This window comes from Phodopus roborovskii, unplaced genomic scaffold, assembly GCF_943737965.1.
Source record: "Phodopus roborovskii unplaced genomic scaffold, PHOROB, whole genome shotgun sequence".
Lineage (NCBI taxonomy): Eukaryota > Metazoa > Chordata > Mammalia > Rodentia > Cricetidae > Phodopus > Phodopus roborovskii.
The window spans coordinates 6750861-6768295 of NW_026126424.1; the positions used below are offsets into that span (position 1 = coordinate 6750861).

Below are 17435 nucleotides of genomic sequence, written 5' to 3' on the forward strand. Positions count from 1 at the left end.
TACTTGTTCCAGGGAAGGGAAGCCCCAGCCTAGCCCCAGCCTAGTCTATGATGTCAAATTTGAGCCGAGAAGGTGTTAACTGAGTTGTCATCCTATTTCTTTATATGTATATAAACAAAAACCTGGAATATAAAAATGTAATTCTTCTATTCACATCTCAATATCTGCAGGCCTTTTCACTATCACTAAGAGGCACCCTTTTGAGATATATTTAAGTTCCTGGATATCAGACTTCTGGGTACCCTGATCTCTCAGCAGGACAAATGAGCTTTCAACAACAGGGGGTATTAGTGGCTACACACCCTCCCCACCCCTCCCCATCCTGACTGCAAAATTATGCTGTGAAACCACCCTCATCTACACAAAAGTATAAGAAGACATTCCCTGTTTCTGCTATTGGGCTCTTATTCCTTTCTTCAGGATCCTGCCATAGTGTTTTCCATGATTGTCAAACCTGAACTTTCCTCTGATTCTCCATCTTGCTCTTATCTGTCTGTCTGTCCATGGAGTTAGTAGATGTTCTAATAAACTTTGTACCATAGCAATTCCCCTCGGTGTCCCTCTTGAATCTCGATGTGAGGTCCTTCCGAAGTATTATTGCAGTTTTATTATATTCTGCTGTCAGTTTCAAGCATGGCACTCTTCCAGTAGACTGGGTGACAGTGAATGCAGGCAGGGTTTTGAACTTTGGAAGTCAGTAAATACCCTATCACCGGAGCTTGCACTTTAAGAATTCAAGATTTTCAAACCTATCTACCAAAAACAAACAAACAGAAAGCCCTAGAAACTCTTATTTTCATATTGAACTTTGTGTAGTACAAAATTAAAATGAATAAGGGAAAAATTAGAGCTAGGGAGGCATATTCATTTTAAGCTTTTTAGTTACTGATGACACCATCTGATAAGATTCCAGACTTTTTTCTTTTCTTTTTTAAAGAGATTGTCAGTTACTGAATATTTTATAGGGTAGTGTCTCTACTTGAATGATGGTGAGCTACCTGGTATAAGCTGTTTCACCTCAGACATGATTAAATTATATTTCTTCCTGTCTGAACAAAGATTATATTGAAAATACAAGAAGGATTCGGCACTAGGGAAATACATGTTAGTATTTGACAAGTGTGGAACAGTGCAGGAAAATATCAATATGTGATGAGGTCATGATGGGAATCTAAGAAAAATAACAGGGAACTGTCTGAATGTTAAGTGGACAGGAGCCTAGTTATTCTTTTGAGCTGTCAGTCAAATAACTCTCACACAATATAGTTTTCAATCTTGATACTCATTTGGTCTAAGCAAATTGGTATCCAAGGAAATCAGAACACCCAATTCCTTGTGGTTTACTAAAACTGAAGACCTACTGTATCATGATAATTAGATTTTGGCATGTAAAAATTACTCAAATTCTCACTTTCTGTTTTATGTAGATTAGGTAGATGAGATGGAGATGCTCAGAGGTTAAGACTATACTGTTCTTGCATAGGGCCTGACTTGGCTCAGGTCCTCTTATCCAGTGGTCCACAATCCCCTGTATCTCCAGGGAAGCTGGGGCTCTCTCCTGACCTCTCTATAGGTACCACTTCCACATGAACAAACTCACACAGAATGATACATACATATAATAAATTAAAAATTATAAAAAATAAGCTTTAAATTATTACACTAACAAGACACATTTTTAAATGCCATCTAGTCAGTAATTAAAATAAAAGACAGTTGTTGTAAACACACATACACACACACACACACACAAATAATAATATTATGAACTTTTGAGCATAGAAAGAATAGTACTCTACTTCAGTGTAGAAAACACAAATGACAAGAATATTTATGTTGGATACAGGATGGGAAATGTGCTTCTCTTCTTAGTAAAGCCCATGCCTTTTAGACTTCACAGATCTTATAGAAGTTAGATGATAGAAAATAAAGAACTTTTCAAGAAATTTAATCTAGTTACCTTCCTTTGGGCACATGACTTCCCAAGGTGATTTAAAAAGCTATGTATTTTAAGCACACTAGAGAGAAGATTGCTGTGATTGTTGTTTTCAGACCTCTGTAAATTTACTAGCCTGATAGTTTTGTACATATGTATAATTTCAGGCACTACAGTTCTGTTATATCTGCAGAATATACTATTCTACTTCTCTAGTACTTACCAACAAATACCACCAAGCTTTATCTTTCTATTCTTGTATATGTTGACGATAAATTCTATTTTTTTTCATCTGAATTGAAAACTCACACAAAGGAAGCAGGCAGTGGTTGCACATGCCATCAGTCTGGTAGGAGAAGCAGATAGATCTCTGAGTTTGAGTCCGACCTGGTCTACAGGGTTTACACAGAGAAACCCTGACTTGAAAGAAAAAATAAAAAAAAAAAAAAAAAAAAAAAGAATCATCACACGAAGATCTTTATTTTCAAGACTGGTCTGGTCTTTTCTTCATTAATTGTTGATATATGGATATATGCATGTGTTCTTAAGAATATTACTTGTATATATGGTTTTAAGGCATACCATTCAGTAATGGAAAACTGATTGATGTGTGCTTTCCTGGGGAAGATGCTTATCCTGATTCTCACCATTTCTTAGTTGCCTACAGTCAAAATGGATAGTTGTGGAGACCAGTATCAACAAATACATCTGGAAAACTACATAGGTACCTAAAGCACAGGCCAGAAAGATTGGAAAAGCTAGAAGGACTAAGAGGGTGCTGTTAGAAGGTGTGGAGTAGTAATATTAAAAGCTGTACTCATAGTCTCACTAACATGACTACCTGAACATGAGCTGAACAAAGACAACAATAGATACAATAAAGTGAATCAGGCAAATCGGGGGGAACCCACTAGACCTCAACTCTATACACACACACACACACACACACACACACACACACACACACACACAAAACAAACAAACAAAAAAAACAGCAGCCCTAACTTTTATTGTGTCTACCTGTCTATTGATTTGTTGTTGTTTTATTTTTCCAAGGACTTTGTAATATTAGATTATTAATATGAGCTATTTCCATTTTTTTAATGAAAGTATATAGTGCTATAAAACCGAGGAAAGAAAATTAAATTTAGCTAGCATGCTGTGTTTTTACCTTCATTAAATACTAGAAATTTCTAAATCCCTTCTTGATTTCTCCTTTGACTAAATTTTATTCAACAGTGTATTGCTTTGTTTCCCACAAGTTTGTGTACATTCTATCATACCTACTTTTGTTGATATGTAGTTTTATTCCTTTGTAGCCAGATAAAATGCAGGATGTTACTTCAAATTTCATAAATTTGTTTATACTTGTTTTGTGTCCTAATGTTTGGCCAATTTTGGAGAAAGTTGCATAGTCTGTAGAGAAGAAAGTACATTCTTTACTGTTCAGATGAAAGGGTCTATTGCTGACTGCAGATCTATTTGATATATGATGTCATTTACTTTCAGAGTTTCTCTATCTAATTTCTGACTGGATGACCTCTGTACTGGCCAGAGTGAAGTATTGAAGTCACCACTATTGCTATGTTGGGTCATGCTGTCTGTAGCATGTTTCTCTACCAAATTGAATGTCATCTTAGATAGCCACCTCTGTATACAGTGCACATTGTGAGCAACACTGCTCTTTAAAACATCCTTGGGGTCCACTATTTGGCCAATAGACTTCATAGAACAATAATTGGATATGCAGTTCTATTTGTACCACTCATTTCTCTATTTACTTTTCATGTTCTGATCTAACTCTTTCATCCAGTTCTATTTTGAGATCACCATCAATTCCAATGCTAAAAGCAAGTACAGTTTGTATTCAGATAAAAGGAAAATTCTGAAAATCCCTTTCTCCTGTTCTTTTCAGGTTGAAATCAAAACACATTTGTATGTTAATGATGTGTCGTTTAAGTGAGGATTAAGTGTGAAGGATAGTTTTCTTTTTTTCCACTACAGTAGTTGGAATATTAGATACCACAATATCTTCTATTTTAAAAGAAATCATGTAAGTCTCAGGATGATGCTTTATGAATTAAATTAAATTTAATATTAAAACGATATTATTAGGTAAAAACCTGGTAATTAGGCATTCAAACAATAAACGCTAATGGCAATCAATGGGGAGGGTGGATAGAAGAGGCAACAACAGTCAATGTACTGATGGCAAAATGCCTTTTAAGAGGGTTAGAGCAGATATGGGTCAAGGATGGAACCAAAGCATGAAAGTGAAGACAAAGGGACCTGAGCATCTACTGTGAATATACTTTCAATAAGGAAAGATGACATGCAAAAGTTTTTATTTTGAATTTCTGACACTCCCACTTATGGAATATTCCTTTACACTGTGTGGATATATGTTGTTGTGATTAGTTTAATAAAGGAGCTAACTGGCCAATAACTGGCAAAGTGAGACTGGCAAACAAAGAGAGAGACAGTGAAGAAGAAGGAAGGAGTCTTGGGGAGTCATGAGGCGATAGATAGAAAGAAAGAAAGCAAGGACTGAACTTGCAGTACTAAGAAAAGGTATGTAGCCACATGGCAGAGCATAGATAAGAAATATGGGTTATTTTAAATTGTTAGAGTTAGCCAGTAACAAGCCTGAGTTATTGGCTGAACATTTATAATTAGTCTGTGTGATTTTTTGGGGAACTGGTTGGTGGGAAAGAAAAATCCATCTACACAAGTGTAATCTTAATTTTCAGTGATTGTTTTTGTAACTCCATGGTGACTTAAATATCAAATTTCTTGCTAAAGAATATGTAGCCTCCAATGTTTTAGTTTCATGTTCTGTGTGAGTCTTTTAGGTTGATTTAAGTAAACATGTACCTTCAGGGGAAGAAATTTAATATCCAGTTAACTTGTTTCTATCCCAATTTCATATTATGGTTTAACATACAAGTTATTTTATAATTTTCATACAACATATGTTTGTTTACATTGGAATTATTTGTGACTCTAAAATATTATATAAAATTAACCTAACAAAACCTGTTTCAAATATAGCTGATACTTTATTCTAGTTTTATTAAAACATATATCTAATGTTCTATGTATGAGGTTGTCTCACATTAAGCAAGGTGGTTATAGTATAAATCCCATTATCTCCTATGTTCCATTTACAATGAGATGTAAATGAGGGCATGCTTTTCTGAGAATTCAGAAATGAAATCATTATGGAAGAAAAATAAGAGAGCTGGAATAATTCAAACATCTCATGGTGATATAATCCCATACCTCTATGACTCTGCACATGGATTCATTACAAACTTTGATAGCTAAAAGCATACAACTTAAAAAAAAAACTGTATGCTAAATTCTGTATTTGATGTTAAATAAAGTTAATAAAGAATTAAATTTTGAGTCACCTAAGTGTAACATTATAGCCCATTATTACACATTTTCAATTTAGCTTCTTTCATTTGGACACTTTTAGATTTTAAGTGTGTCTACTTATATTAACCTGGGAAGTTATTACTGGAGCTAAACATGTACTGCTGATTAAATTCTAAGTGTTAAATTTGGTTACAAAACTAAATAGTAGTATGTATATTTACTACATTTTTAAGAACATGAGCAACATTCCGGTGCCAACTGACAATTATATTGTGTATGCATGCATTATATGTATATATATATGTGTGTGTGTGTGTGTGTGTGTGTGTGTGTGTGTGTACATCATACGTGTATCATAAGAAGTCATATTACTTGGATGATGAACCTACTCCTTTTTTTAGTATGCCTAGAAATTACCAAGTAGTCTTGACAGGGACTGTAAAGAAATTCTGAAAGGGAAGAAGTTGATAACACTGAATGTTAAATGAATAATGAAAGAAAATTCTCCAATAAACACCTGGCTCACACCTCAAAGAATTAGGAAAGAAGATAATAGTAAGTAGAACAGAAATAAATGAAATAGAGAATATAAAAACATAGTCAATTACCTAAGAGTTGGGATATTTACAAATTTATGCAAATTGACAGAATAGAGAAAAGATGACATTCTTAGATAATGAAATCAGAGATGAAAGAAGAAACATTATAATTGATATTACAGAAATACACAGGATTATGAGGGCACAATAGGTATCATATACCAACAAATCATCGTACAAAACAGAATTTTCTAGAAATATAAGTTTAATGAGAGTCACAAAGAGAAAAATTAAGTCACTAATTACAAGTCACTTGACAGGGCCTGGGGAGGTGGCTCAGTGGTTAAGCACTGGTTGCTCTTTCAGAGGATCTGTATTTGGCTCCCAGCCCCCCAAGTTGACTTATAACCATCAATAACTCTAGTTCCATGAAATCCCATTCCCTCTTCAGATCTGTGGAGGCACCAGGAATATACTCGGTACACATGCATAGACCCAGGCAAAATACATATACACAATAAATAAATAAATAAATAAATAAATAAATAAATAAATAAATAGTGCTAGAGTAGTCATAGATATTGGAGGAGAACTTAGAACCACTATTTTACTAAACCATTGCAATGCCAAATAACAATCTCAACATTAGTCCTTATCTCCACAGAAAACTCTAGTCTTCACGCCTCATCAAGAAACATAGATCACCCCAGAAACCACTAGAGTTCAAGTCTAGTGGACAAAACACTCCTGAACCTAAGGCTTAGGGCAACATTTCTGAAGAAGGTGCAGAACAATTGTAAAAGCCAGAGAAACCAAGAGTTTGTTATGAGATGTGTCTCAGATATTACTGCCCAAACATGAGTCGAACAAGGACAAAGAACCACAGGCAACTGAGGGATTCTTTGAATGGGAAAATTGGTTCAGGAAAGATTACTGGTTATCCAATACCAAATGGTCAGCTCTGAAAACATATACAGAAGTAACATTATACAGACTGAGTAGGTTATATTCAAGGATATACATTTATAAACAGATATGAACACTGGTAACAATTAATGAAAACAGAAGCCATAAGTTTGAAAGAGAGCAAGAAGGGTATATGGGAGAATATGGAGGAAGGGAAGGAAAAAGGAATGATGCAATTTATTTATTATAATCTCAAAAAAGAAAAAAATAAGATTCTCAACCCAAAGGAATTAAGGACTCCTTGATTTCAGTGATTATCAAACAAATATTGCATGTTAATATTACTTTGTCTCAAACTCCTCCACACAGTTGAAAATGAAGTAAGAAGCAAATTTCCAAACGCCTATTACGAAGTCACTGATAGTAACTACTGAGGACAAAGCAAAGTCATCACTTTTTAATATCTTTATAATTATGGACATAAAACGCTCTGGGTGTTAGACCTTAAATAAACCAAAAAGTTCCACCTGCCCAAGGACCAGGGATTCTGGGACTTCTAGTTTTGAAAAATAACAACAAGGTCTCATTAAATGGTGTGGTGCTTTTTGGGTTTTGTTCATGCAAGCCCTGTCATCATGTGTCTCCAGACCACTCACCTGAAAAGTCTCTAGGTAATGGCACTGATCAAATTCTGTCAGGGTTAGAATTTAATATTTTAATAAAACCTTGCTTTTAATTTGACCAAAATGGTGCTCTGGCAAATCTCAGAATTAACAAGGATTGGGAGACTCTAGCGAAACAAACCCATAGCACATTAAAAAAAAAAATTCTTCCATGTGCTCACACAAAATGTATTCCAAGGATGCAAGGATGGTGCTGAATCTGAAATTCTTTGAATGCTATATAATTATAACATTAAAAATGGATGAAGAATAAAAATAATATAACCATTGAATTGTGTGCAAAAAAAAAAAAAAAAAAAAAAAAAAAGCTTTTTAGAAGCCAAAATCTTTTCATGATAAAAAAAAAAAAAAAAAAACTTTCACAGTTAGAGACAAATGAAAACCATGCCAACACAATAAAACATTATATATTAAACAACAACAAACATCATATTCACTGGTGAAAAGTTCCCAAGAAATCAATTTGTATCCAGGAAAGGATTTCAAATGTAGACTGTAATTCACTTTAAATAAATGTATTTTGCTCATAAAGAAAATAGCCATAAGCTGGGTGTGATATCACACACACTTTTAATCCCAGCAATCTGGAAGCAGTACTGTGGGGTTAAGCCCAACTTGGTTCATATAACAACTTCTACTTTAGCCAGAATACCTAGTGAGAGCCTGCTTGGGGAAAAATATCCTCATGATTTGGTTTTTAAAACGTAACTTATTTGACAATACTGATGCTACTGTGAAATGTACAAGTAGAACACATACTGGGTTTAGAAGGATTGTGAGGAAAAGTTCACCTCCTTTGATACTTTTATCCAATTCCTGGGGTCCTCCTGGATATTCCTTGTAGAAAATAGTATGTGTGAACAGCCCACAGGTCTGCCGAGGGAGGACCTGATGACAAAGAGGTGAAAGCAACACTGGTAAGATTTAGCTAAGAACTGGGACCACTCCCATAATTTCAGACAGCAAAGGGTTCCTGGTGTCCTCCTGTAGCCAGTTGTTCATGCTGGTTTAATTTCCCAAATGTCAAGCAACTGAATCAAAAACATACAATTTGTAGCTTCAAGTATGAGCCCAGTTAACTGAGTTCTATAAATCTAAACTACTGTCTGACTCAGGTTAAGGGATACAGTGTTATCTTAGGGTTCATTTCATTTAGGCAGCAAACATGGTTATGCTTCTCATCCAACTAAGCTTCCATTCTCCTTCTGATACTCAGTCTTGTAGAGTATGCAGTTCTGGGGTTCAAAGCAAACTTTTCTCACGATCACTACTTTGCTTTGTCTGCAATATAACTGACTTTAAATTTCATCTCAGTAGTAAACAGAACATTTAATGACTACTTCTGGAATATTTTTTTGCGTTGAATTTGCTGTCACTCTGGATGTTCAACAGACAAAACAAATAAGCAAATTGACTCTAAAGTCCTATTTTGAATAATAAATCATTTATAGTCTAATAGAAAATACACCCAATTACACAAAAAAGCTATGATGACATTTATTCCTCATTTAATATTCATAATTAAATTAAAGGTAAATGAAAGAATGTAGTCATGGCTAAAATGATGAGTTCCTTTCATGACGTGTTGGGTGATTACACAATGAAAGAATCTCAATGCTTTCTCTGTTTTTAAATTTATTTGAATAATTCTTTTTACACTTCTGGATTTCTATAGACTTCAATTGTACTGTATCAATGATTTCAAGTAATAATCCATGTTTTTGGTTCACTAGTGCCATATCATAGTGATGAGATGATTAAAGCCCCATGATAAAATTACGGAGCTCCAATATGAGTAGCTATATATTCTTCTCTCTTGGTTTGAGATGGAGATTAGATGTAAAGATTGACAGATTAATAGATAGGTAGTTATAGTAGCAATATAAGTAATAGTGTAGGTAAGTGTAAATATTGAACAGAAAGAAGATGGTAAGCTCTTACTCTGATCTTGACAACTAATGGTGGGAACATCTTCAAAGATATCTGGAATTGGATAAAACTAGCCATTTTAGAAGCAAGGGAATGGTTTCACTTTTTCCTCCAATGAGTGATGCTAAATTTCCAGCTCAAATTCATAATGGATAAATCATTCTTAAATTTGATCATTATTGTTTAGCTAATACACAAGGAAAGGGAGTACATGCCACCCTTCCCTGCAATTTCCAGAATGAAAATAAACAGCATCCTAAAATGCTATGAATGCCTGAAAGTCAAAATACTTCAGACAGATGGATTTAGCTTTGAGACACTATTGCTGCCTTTTATCTACTGGTAGTGAAGTGATTGGAAAGGTGTTTTCTTGATCTGTAGGGTGACATCCTACCTTTAACTCATGTTAAATCAACTCAAACAAGCAGCACTAAGGAAAAAACGTAGAGCCCCAGACCAAATTTAAATTTGAAAATATTAGTGGATAATCTACACAAAACACATTCCCATTGTTTCTAGATTGTTAAACACTCAGTAAAATCACTCTACAGCTCAAATAAGCTGATAGTCAAACAGTATGTCATTGTATGACCAGTCACCTTCATGGCATGTCGGAAACTTCTGAAAGTCATGTTAAAGTAGCTCTGTGTTATATCCTCAGAAAGAATGTTAATCTCTTCTCTTAAACATGGGGTATCATGGGTCCTCAGACCCAGACATATGTGCTCACCATGATGCTATTGTGAATGAAGCCCTTCCTGTATCTTGCAGGTTTCAGATGTGGATACTCTTCAGTGCTGGTGACCTGAATACCCCAGACCTTCTTCCAAGCTGCATACAGCTGAATATGGACCGGGTAGACCCCTGAGTGATGTGGGGCCACCGCATAGCCCAGGTTGGTCGGTATTCCATGTTCCTAAAAAAAGTCAGAAGAACACCATCATGGAGTGGGGGCAATTGGGTCAATTCAAAAAAATCTTTATATCTATTTAGCATATATATATTGGGATCCCCATTAAGTAAGAGGAAATTAAATTATAGGAAGATAGAAATTTTATTCTTCCTTCAGTTCATCAGCTTCATAAAGACCTGATGCTAGTTTAACGAAAGTAGTTCATACTTTGGGCTTGCCCTATGTGCATGCAATAAAGTCTGAAATTAAATGCATTAAGTTTGAGGGAATGATAGTGTTGTGAGTGACTGTTCTCTGAGCCCAACAGTACCTGGGGCAATCAGGTGTTCCCCTTGCAAAAGATCTTCCCAGTTAGACCTGCTGATGCTCTACAACCCTGAAAAACCAGCTTGGGAAAGGGCATGTGTGTCCAGTTTCTCCCCACTTCCTGTTGTAGGCCACTCTGCATTAATTGTATATGACCACCTCTTGAAGGTTTAGGCTATAATATGTAGAACAGGGAAGACTGCAGCACCATGTATGAACTATGTGGTTATAGGAAGGTTCTCACCCCTGTTGGATAAGGCTTTTCACATGATGCCTGTTGGGAAAGGAAAACCTACATTCCTGAAAGGAACCTCTCACCTGTTCTGTTAGGAAGCCTAACATACTCATTGGCTCCCAGTATTGAACTTTGGCAGATTCACACATTTGTTTGTTATTGGGACCTTTGGAGACAGGGTGGACATTGCTTGTTTCTCACCTGGAAGGCAATTTTAGCTATAAATAGGAATTGAATTTTGACTTTTATCAAGCAGATGAAGCAAAATATAAAAATCTGTGACTTGAGGAATTGCCTAACTTAGAAAACATAGAAGAGGAAAATGGAAAAACACATTTTGTGTGTGTGTGTGTGTGTGTGTGTGTGTGTGTGTGTGTGTGTGTGTTTGTGTGTTTGGTATTGATACACACCAGGAATGTTAATGTTAACCATAAGGTGATGAGAGCTTTTATTTGCATTCTGTTTGTTTGTTTGTTTAGATTTAATAAGCCTTGAATCTGCTGAGTTTGGAGGGCTACAATGCATTATTCTTTGCTTCAAGAAACAACTAGTGGAATTCCGAGATCAGAGTTACATGATAAGGAGTTATTTCTGTGTTAAATGTTAGAGGAGAATGGATAACAGACAAAGAGTATGGGAGAGTTAAAATCTAGGATAGTTTTTTGTATACAGGGTAAATGGAAGGCAAAGATCACATTTTGCCATAAACTGTAGAAACTTAATTTATCGTAAAAGGCATACACTTTAGTATGAGGTATTTTGGTAAACAGTCAACACTAAATGACTACAGGCATAAGTTTAAAGCAAGAATATGAAAACATTCTCAGTTATTGTATTATATTTCTAGGCATGTGAAATATTCAGTTTTCTAATTTCTACCTCTTTTATAACTTTCCCTTTAAATGTATATCTGCTTCATAAAGTTTCCTTGTAGGGCTGAATCTCATCAATTGAGCTGATAAATGAGGATATATAGTCAAATATGAAAGTTGATTGAATCAATAAACTGAGCAAAAAATTGTTGACAATTGATGTTTTTATTGTCTGTTACAGCACACAGCACGGGGAAAGCATTCAGTCTTGGATGAAAAGCAAGCAGTAGGTGTTCTCATATCTTCATTGTATCACCCATATACTACACTAGTCCCAATGATGGGCACTGAATAATTTATGTCACTATCCTTTTCCCTTCATGAAATAAACCTTATTGTGTAGCCAAATTCAGTTCTTTTTCATCAAGACTGTTTTCTAACATCTATTATAATAAATGACTCTTATAGAAGTACTGAATTATGAAATCAATGCTATAAAATGAGCCATAGCCTTTTTTCCTAGGTATAAGGGAAAACTGGTATCTTAGTGCTAGTAAAGAAATACATTTCTTACAAGGGCCTCTCTCCCCTCTCCCCTCTCCCGTTTCCCTTCTCTTCCCCTATCCTCCTCTCCTCCCTAATATTTCCATTACTGGAAATTGAATTCCATTCCTCACTAATGTTAAGTGAACAATCTGTTACTGAGCTAAAACCTGAACCTAAAGTTTGTATTTTCTGTATAGGACCAAGTTGGAAAACACTACAGATAGAATTGCCTGGGGGCTGACCAAGGAGGCTGCAGCTATGTAGCCTGGACCCACTACAGGGTCCTTTACTGAACCCTATCACTCAGCCTTAGTTCTTTTTGGTCTGATTGCTGCCTAGTAAATGATGATTCTCTAATGAAGATGAGTGATTACCCAGAAAAACAATGTGCCCAGCCCAGTCCACCATTGCATTGCCAATGAAACAGAGGTCAACTTCCTGGAGAAAGAAAACTAGGCATGAGGGTGTTAAAACTCCTCTGTTGGTGAAAACAATTGGTATGGCTCTTTTGCCTGGGAAGTACTTATGACTCACAGGAAAGAGAAACTTTTCTCCTAATGTGTTGGTTATTCTTGCAACTGTTTCATGTAAGGGATTTCCACATCTCCTATAATTTAGAAAGTGACAAAACAACAGTGTGGGAATCCTAATATTCATTAACAATACATTTGTTGGCCTTGCTCTCTACTACGGTGTGATGCTTTGTTACAAAATATGAGGCCTTAGATGTTAGATAAATGTGGTAGTGTCATAGAAACAAAGAGATAAAAATAAAACACAAGGTCTATAAAGAGAACTGAAATAACAAACAACTATATTCATCCTACAAAAAAAAAAAAAAAAAAAAAAAAAAAAAAAAAAGCATTTCACTTTTGATATAGAGTAAAAGGAACTTTTAGAACTTTCCATGAAAAATCAGGATGGAAAAGCAATTGACTCAGTGAGTAGGGAGGAAGGGTCAGTAAAAAAGATTTTATTATACTTATTGATTTCTGGGGGCTCAATGTAATACTATCTGTAAGGTCATCTTATTGCAGGGGCAACTATAGCTCAATCAAAATAGTAAATCACACTAGGTAATTGTGAGTTTATACTTTTTCAATCAAAATGATAACAGAAAGTGAAAAGTCATTCCCTAGTAACTCCTTTCCTGTTATCAAGGGACTTACTGAACTAGAAAGTTTCATTCTTAACTGTCCACAGCTTCAAATCCAATTCACAGAGAGTTGGTCAAGTAAAACATAAACTAAATGTCATATTCACACAAGATCATAAAAATTACAGACTTGGGAAAGCTTTTCAATGTAAATATAGGAAACACTCAATCCATCATATAAGACAGACATAAATGATAGTTGAGGAAAGAAAATTAAAGAATGGCCTTTATTATATTAACAAGTTGGGAAGGATGAAGAAAATTTAGGATAACAGGCGACACAAAAGTGTAATATGCTAATAAGCAATCGCCAGTACAGGCTTTAAAAAGTGACATCATTTCAATGGCGTTTCAGAATAATATGCCTCACAAACATTCACAGGACTTTGCCATAATCACACTTTTCAGCAAAATTCCCATTTCTTGCAGGGGTGGTGGTGAGACAATGCATAAATTACTGACATATGCAATAAGATAATTTAAAAAACAAACAGCATATAATAAAATGCATTTAGCACCAGAGCTGACAAAGACAAATGAAATGAAGGCACTTTTAAAACAATCCCTAGTAGTCATGTAATCTTGGCAATGGATAGGTGCCTTGCATCTATTAGGTGTTCTTCAATTTATTCCTGTTGTGACCTTAATGATAATCCTGTTACAAGGACTGGAGAATATCCAAAAAAAAAAAAAAAAAAAAAAAATGTGGAAAGTGAGGCTAAGAGAAACCATCAGGCTTTTTCTTGTTAATAAATGTGAGAGCTGGGACCACACCCAAGCTCTCTACATTCAGTATATACATAGGCTTTTCCACTGTCGGCTTCTATTGTGACCAAATGGAATTGACTTAAATATATATTTTGGAAGCATAACAACTTTCCATTGTTTAGGTGTCATTGTTCTTGAAAAAGTTATATGAAGTAAAGCTCATCATTTTAAAAATCTCCTTTGCTGCTAGCACTTTTAATGCAAATGAGTTTCATCCAATTAGGAGTGCTAAGGACAGCTTCTGGAGGGTAGCAGGAAGCAAAGGCTAAATTCTGGTCAAGACTTTGGTGTATGTTTGCAGGGCAACAGGAAGTTCACTGCTTGTGACTTGGCTCTAGTGGTCACTCTAGAAATAGGACTCCCTGGAGGACCAGTTCTCTAGGATTCCTTGAGTCCCTAGAAGTTCAGCTGACAATCTGTCCTCTGCCTTAATGAGGTTTTGAAAACCTTCAAGGTATTGGATAGATACTGCCCTTATTAAAAATAGTGTGATGTTTTTAATTTGGAAGCTTGAATGGAAGAGGTGGGTTTGCATTTTTCTAATGCATGTAACAAGTTTAACAGAATGAGGTAAGATATCTAATGGTTTGAATTTTAGGAAAACATGAGAAAAATGAGCACCCATACAATATCTACTTCTATAATTTATATTTATATTTTAATAAGTAAAATAAGGTAATTGATATTGGTAAACATCTATTTACCTACACGAGTAAACACACACACACACATGTATATTTATATATATACATGTTTTATATGTGTATAAATATGTGTGTGAGAGGAGACTTGTATATACATTATGTGCATGAATATGATGACTCGATCATACATGGGGTAACCAGCATGTAGGCTACAGTAATTAAATAGGAGACTACTGGTAATTTAAATGGAAAACACTTGAGACACATCCCAACATCAGTACTTGGAATTAAACAAACCCCTTCCTTCACAGTACCAATCTGAGGCATCATTACTTCAATATAGTTTTATGTCCTGCATGAACTATTGCTAATTGTCCTTTCATTAAATCTTGTGCAGGAATGATTGCTGCTTCAGTTTTATTGAATGTAGTATGGTGTAAGTAGCTATTGTAAAAGCTCTCTTAGATTCTGGAAGCACAGGCTGGTGGTATGGTGAAGCTATGTGATGGAAGTAACATGATGACGGAAAATAGACTGAAAGGCTCCTAATTACAGTGAAATATATTGGTTCTGATGATTTTGTGCCTTGGTTCTGGGATAATTTGAAGCAAGGTTAATAAATTGACAAAGAGATCTCTAAATAACACAAAGAAGTCAGACAGGCACAGGTGAACATAAACAACTAAACAATCCTCTTGTGCTTCACCTGCAAGAATCTATTATAAATGTTTTTTTTTTTTTTTTCCTGAGAGCTTCACATACCATAATGGATCAAAGGGAGAAAACAAGAAAAAAAGAGAGTAAGGAGATTCATCTCATGGTCATACATTATTCCTGGATCTCACAGAAGCTGAGAAAAAATTTGAACATTGAATTCAAGTTTTCAATCAATGAGGACAGACATGGACACTCTTCATAAAACAGCATTCTGTCCACATTCATGAAACAATATGGGAAACGATTGGTGTTATTTCATATCCAAAATGATTGGAATATTGTTCCATGCATTACAGTGAGATAGTAAATATTTTTAGAAAACTGTTAAAAAGTCACAGCTTCTTAAGAACAAGATGTCAAAAATGAAATAAATGGAGTGGTAACTGAATAAATGAATACACTCTTGGCAAGGAGATTGTGTAGTCAACAGTATCTTGTTGACTTAAAGCATTGATTTGTTCTCTTATATATACAACTTCAGGGGAGTGACACTGGTGCTAAGGAAAATAGATCCCATTATCTATTTCTCCTTTTAATAAGGGCTTGAGACCATATTGTCGTTTTTGAAAATGAGCCTAGAATCATTGATTTTTCCACTGTGTTTTTCAGGGCTGAAATTGTCTTCTGTTTTCATAAGTGATAAAAGCGAAGGCTGTGTGACCCTGGAAATTGGCTGGGTCAGTCTTGACACTCTTTGGATTGAAGCCTGGTAAATGGTGACAAATCTCTGGAGGGCTCCCTGTTACAAATGGATTTTTTTCTTGGGAAAAAGAAACAGCACAGCAATAGCATTGCTTCTAGAGTGTTGAACTTTCTGATCCTAAGTAGAGCTATTTTAGGCAATTGAGACTCATCCTCTGATATTCTTGCTCCCACTTATAGTCTACTTTTCTGCTTAAAAGAAAATAACAGAAAAACTAGACCAGCCTTCTCTCTGTCTGTAGGGTGCGTCACTCCAGCAAGTTTACCATTTGCATTCCTAAGGTTTTATGTTCAGTACTCTCATTTTTTTTCTAATCAAAATGTTTTATATAACTCTGTTCAATATAATAGTAGTAAATGAATACTCACTGTGTATATAGAATGTACAAAGACCCATTGTAGGCACTGGAAATGCAACAGTGAAGAAATCAGAAAAAAAATCCTGTCTACCAGTGAGCTATTATGTTTAGATGATGAGACTGACAATATAACAAGTAAATATATAAATTATTTGTTAGATGGTGAACAGTAGAACAGGAAATAAAGCAGAGGTATGGAAAGGAATGAAGGCCCTGGGTCACTATATTATATTATGAAGCATGTGTCTCACAGAGAAGGAAATATTGTGACTGGAGTTGAAGTGGTCCAGAAATAAGTGGTGATGTTAGCAGCAGGGAATTTAAAAACAGATTCTCAAGTTACTTACTGAAATATGTGCAAACACCACCCAGAAGGTAAGCATATAGCATCACTGGAGGGAGAGCTGCAGATCTTTCAGGTTCAAAAATGTTATTAATGTGTTTTTATTTACTTTGAGTAAGGGAAGGAGCAACTAGAAAGCTCTGAGTAAAGAAAAGGTATGGCTCAGGCTACCATTATAAAAATCTTTTGGCTGCTATTATAAGAAATATAGGCTCTCAAACAGCTCTGATGAGGAGTGATGACAGTCTGGACTATATGGCCATATTGGAACTCATGAGAAATAATTTTATTGTGGATATATTTTTCTTTATTTCCCTTTCATGTGTGTATAAGAGAGAGAGGGAGAGAGGGAGAGAGGGAGAGAGGGAGAGAGGGAGAGAAGGAGAGAGGGAGAGAGGAAGAGAGGGAGAGAGGGAGAACGGAGAGAGGAAGAGAAGGAGAGAGGGGGGAGAGACAGATAGAGATAGAGACAGAGAGAGAAAGAGAGAGTACAGACAGACAGACAAACAGACAAAGAGTAACAAAAGGCGAAAATGCCTGGAGTCTTCCTTGATTAATCT

General features: G+C 35.4%; 1 protein-coding gene across 1 annotated transcript in view; it reads right to left on the reverse strand.

The window, feature by feature from the left end:
- The window catches only part of Ndst4 (N-deacetylase and N-sulfotransferase 4), a 261838-nt gene that overhangs the window by 92541 nt on the left and 151862 nt on the right, over window positions 1-17435 (reverse strand). Inside the window, exons 4-5 of the mRNA XM_051185555.1 lie at window positions 10105-10290; window positions 8205-8333 (exon numbers count right to left, since the gene is read on the reverse strand). Of these exons, the coding sequence (XP_051041512.1) occupies window positions 8205-8333; window positions 10105-10290 (315 nt within the window). The remainder of the gene's footprint in view (window positions 1-8204; window positions 8334-10104; window positions 10291-17435) is intronic.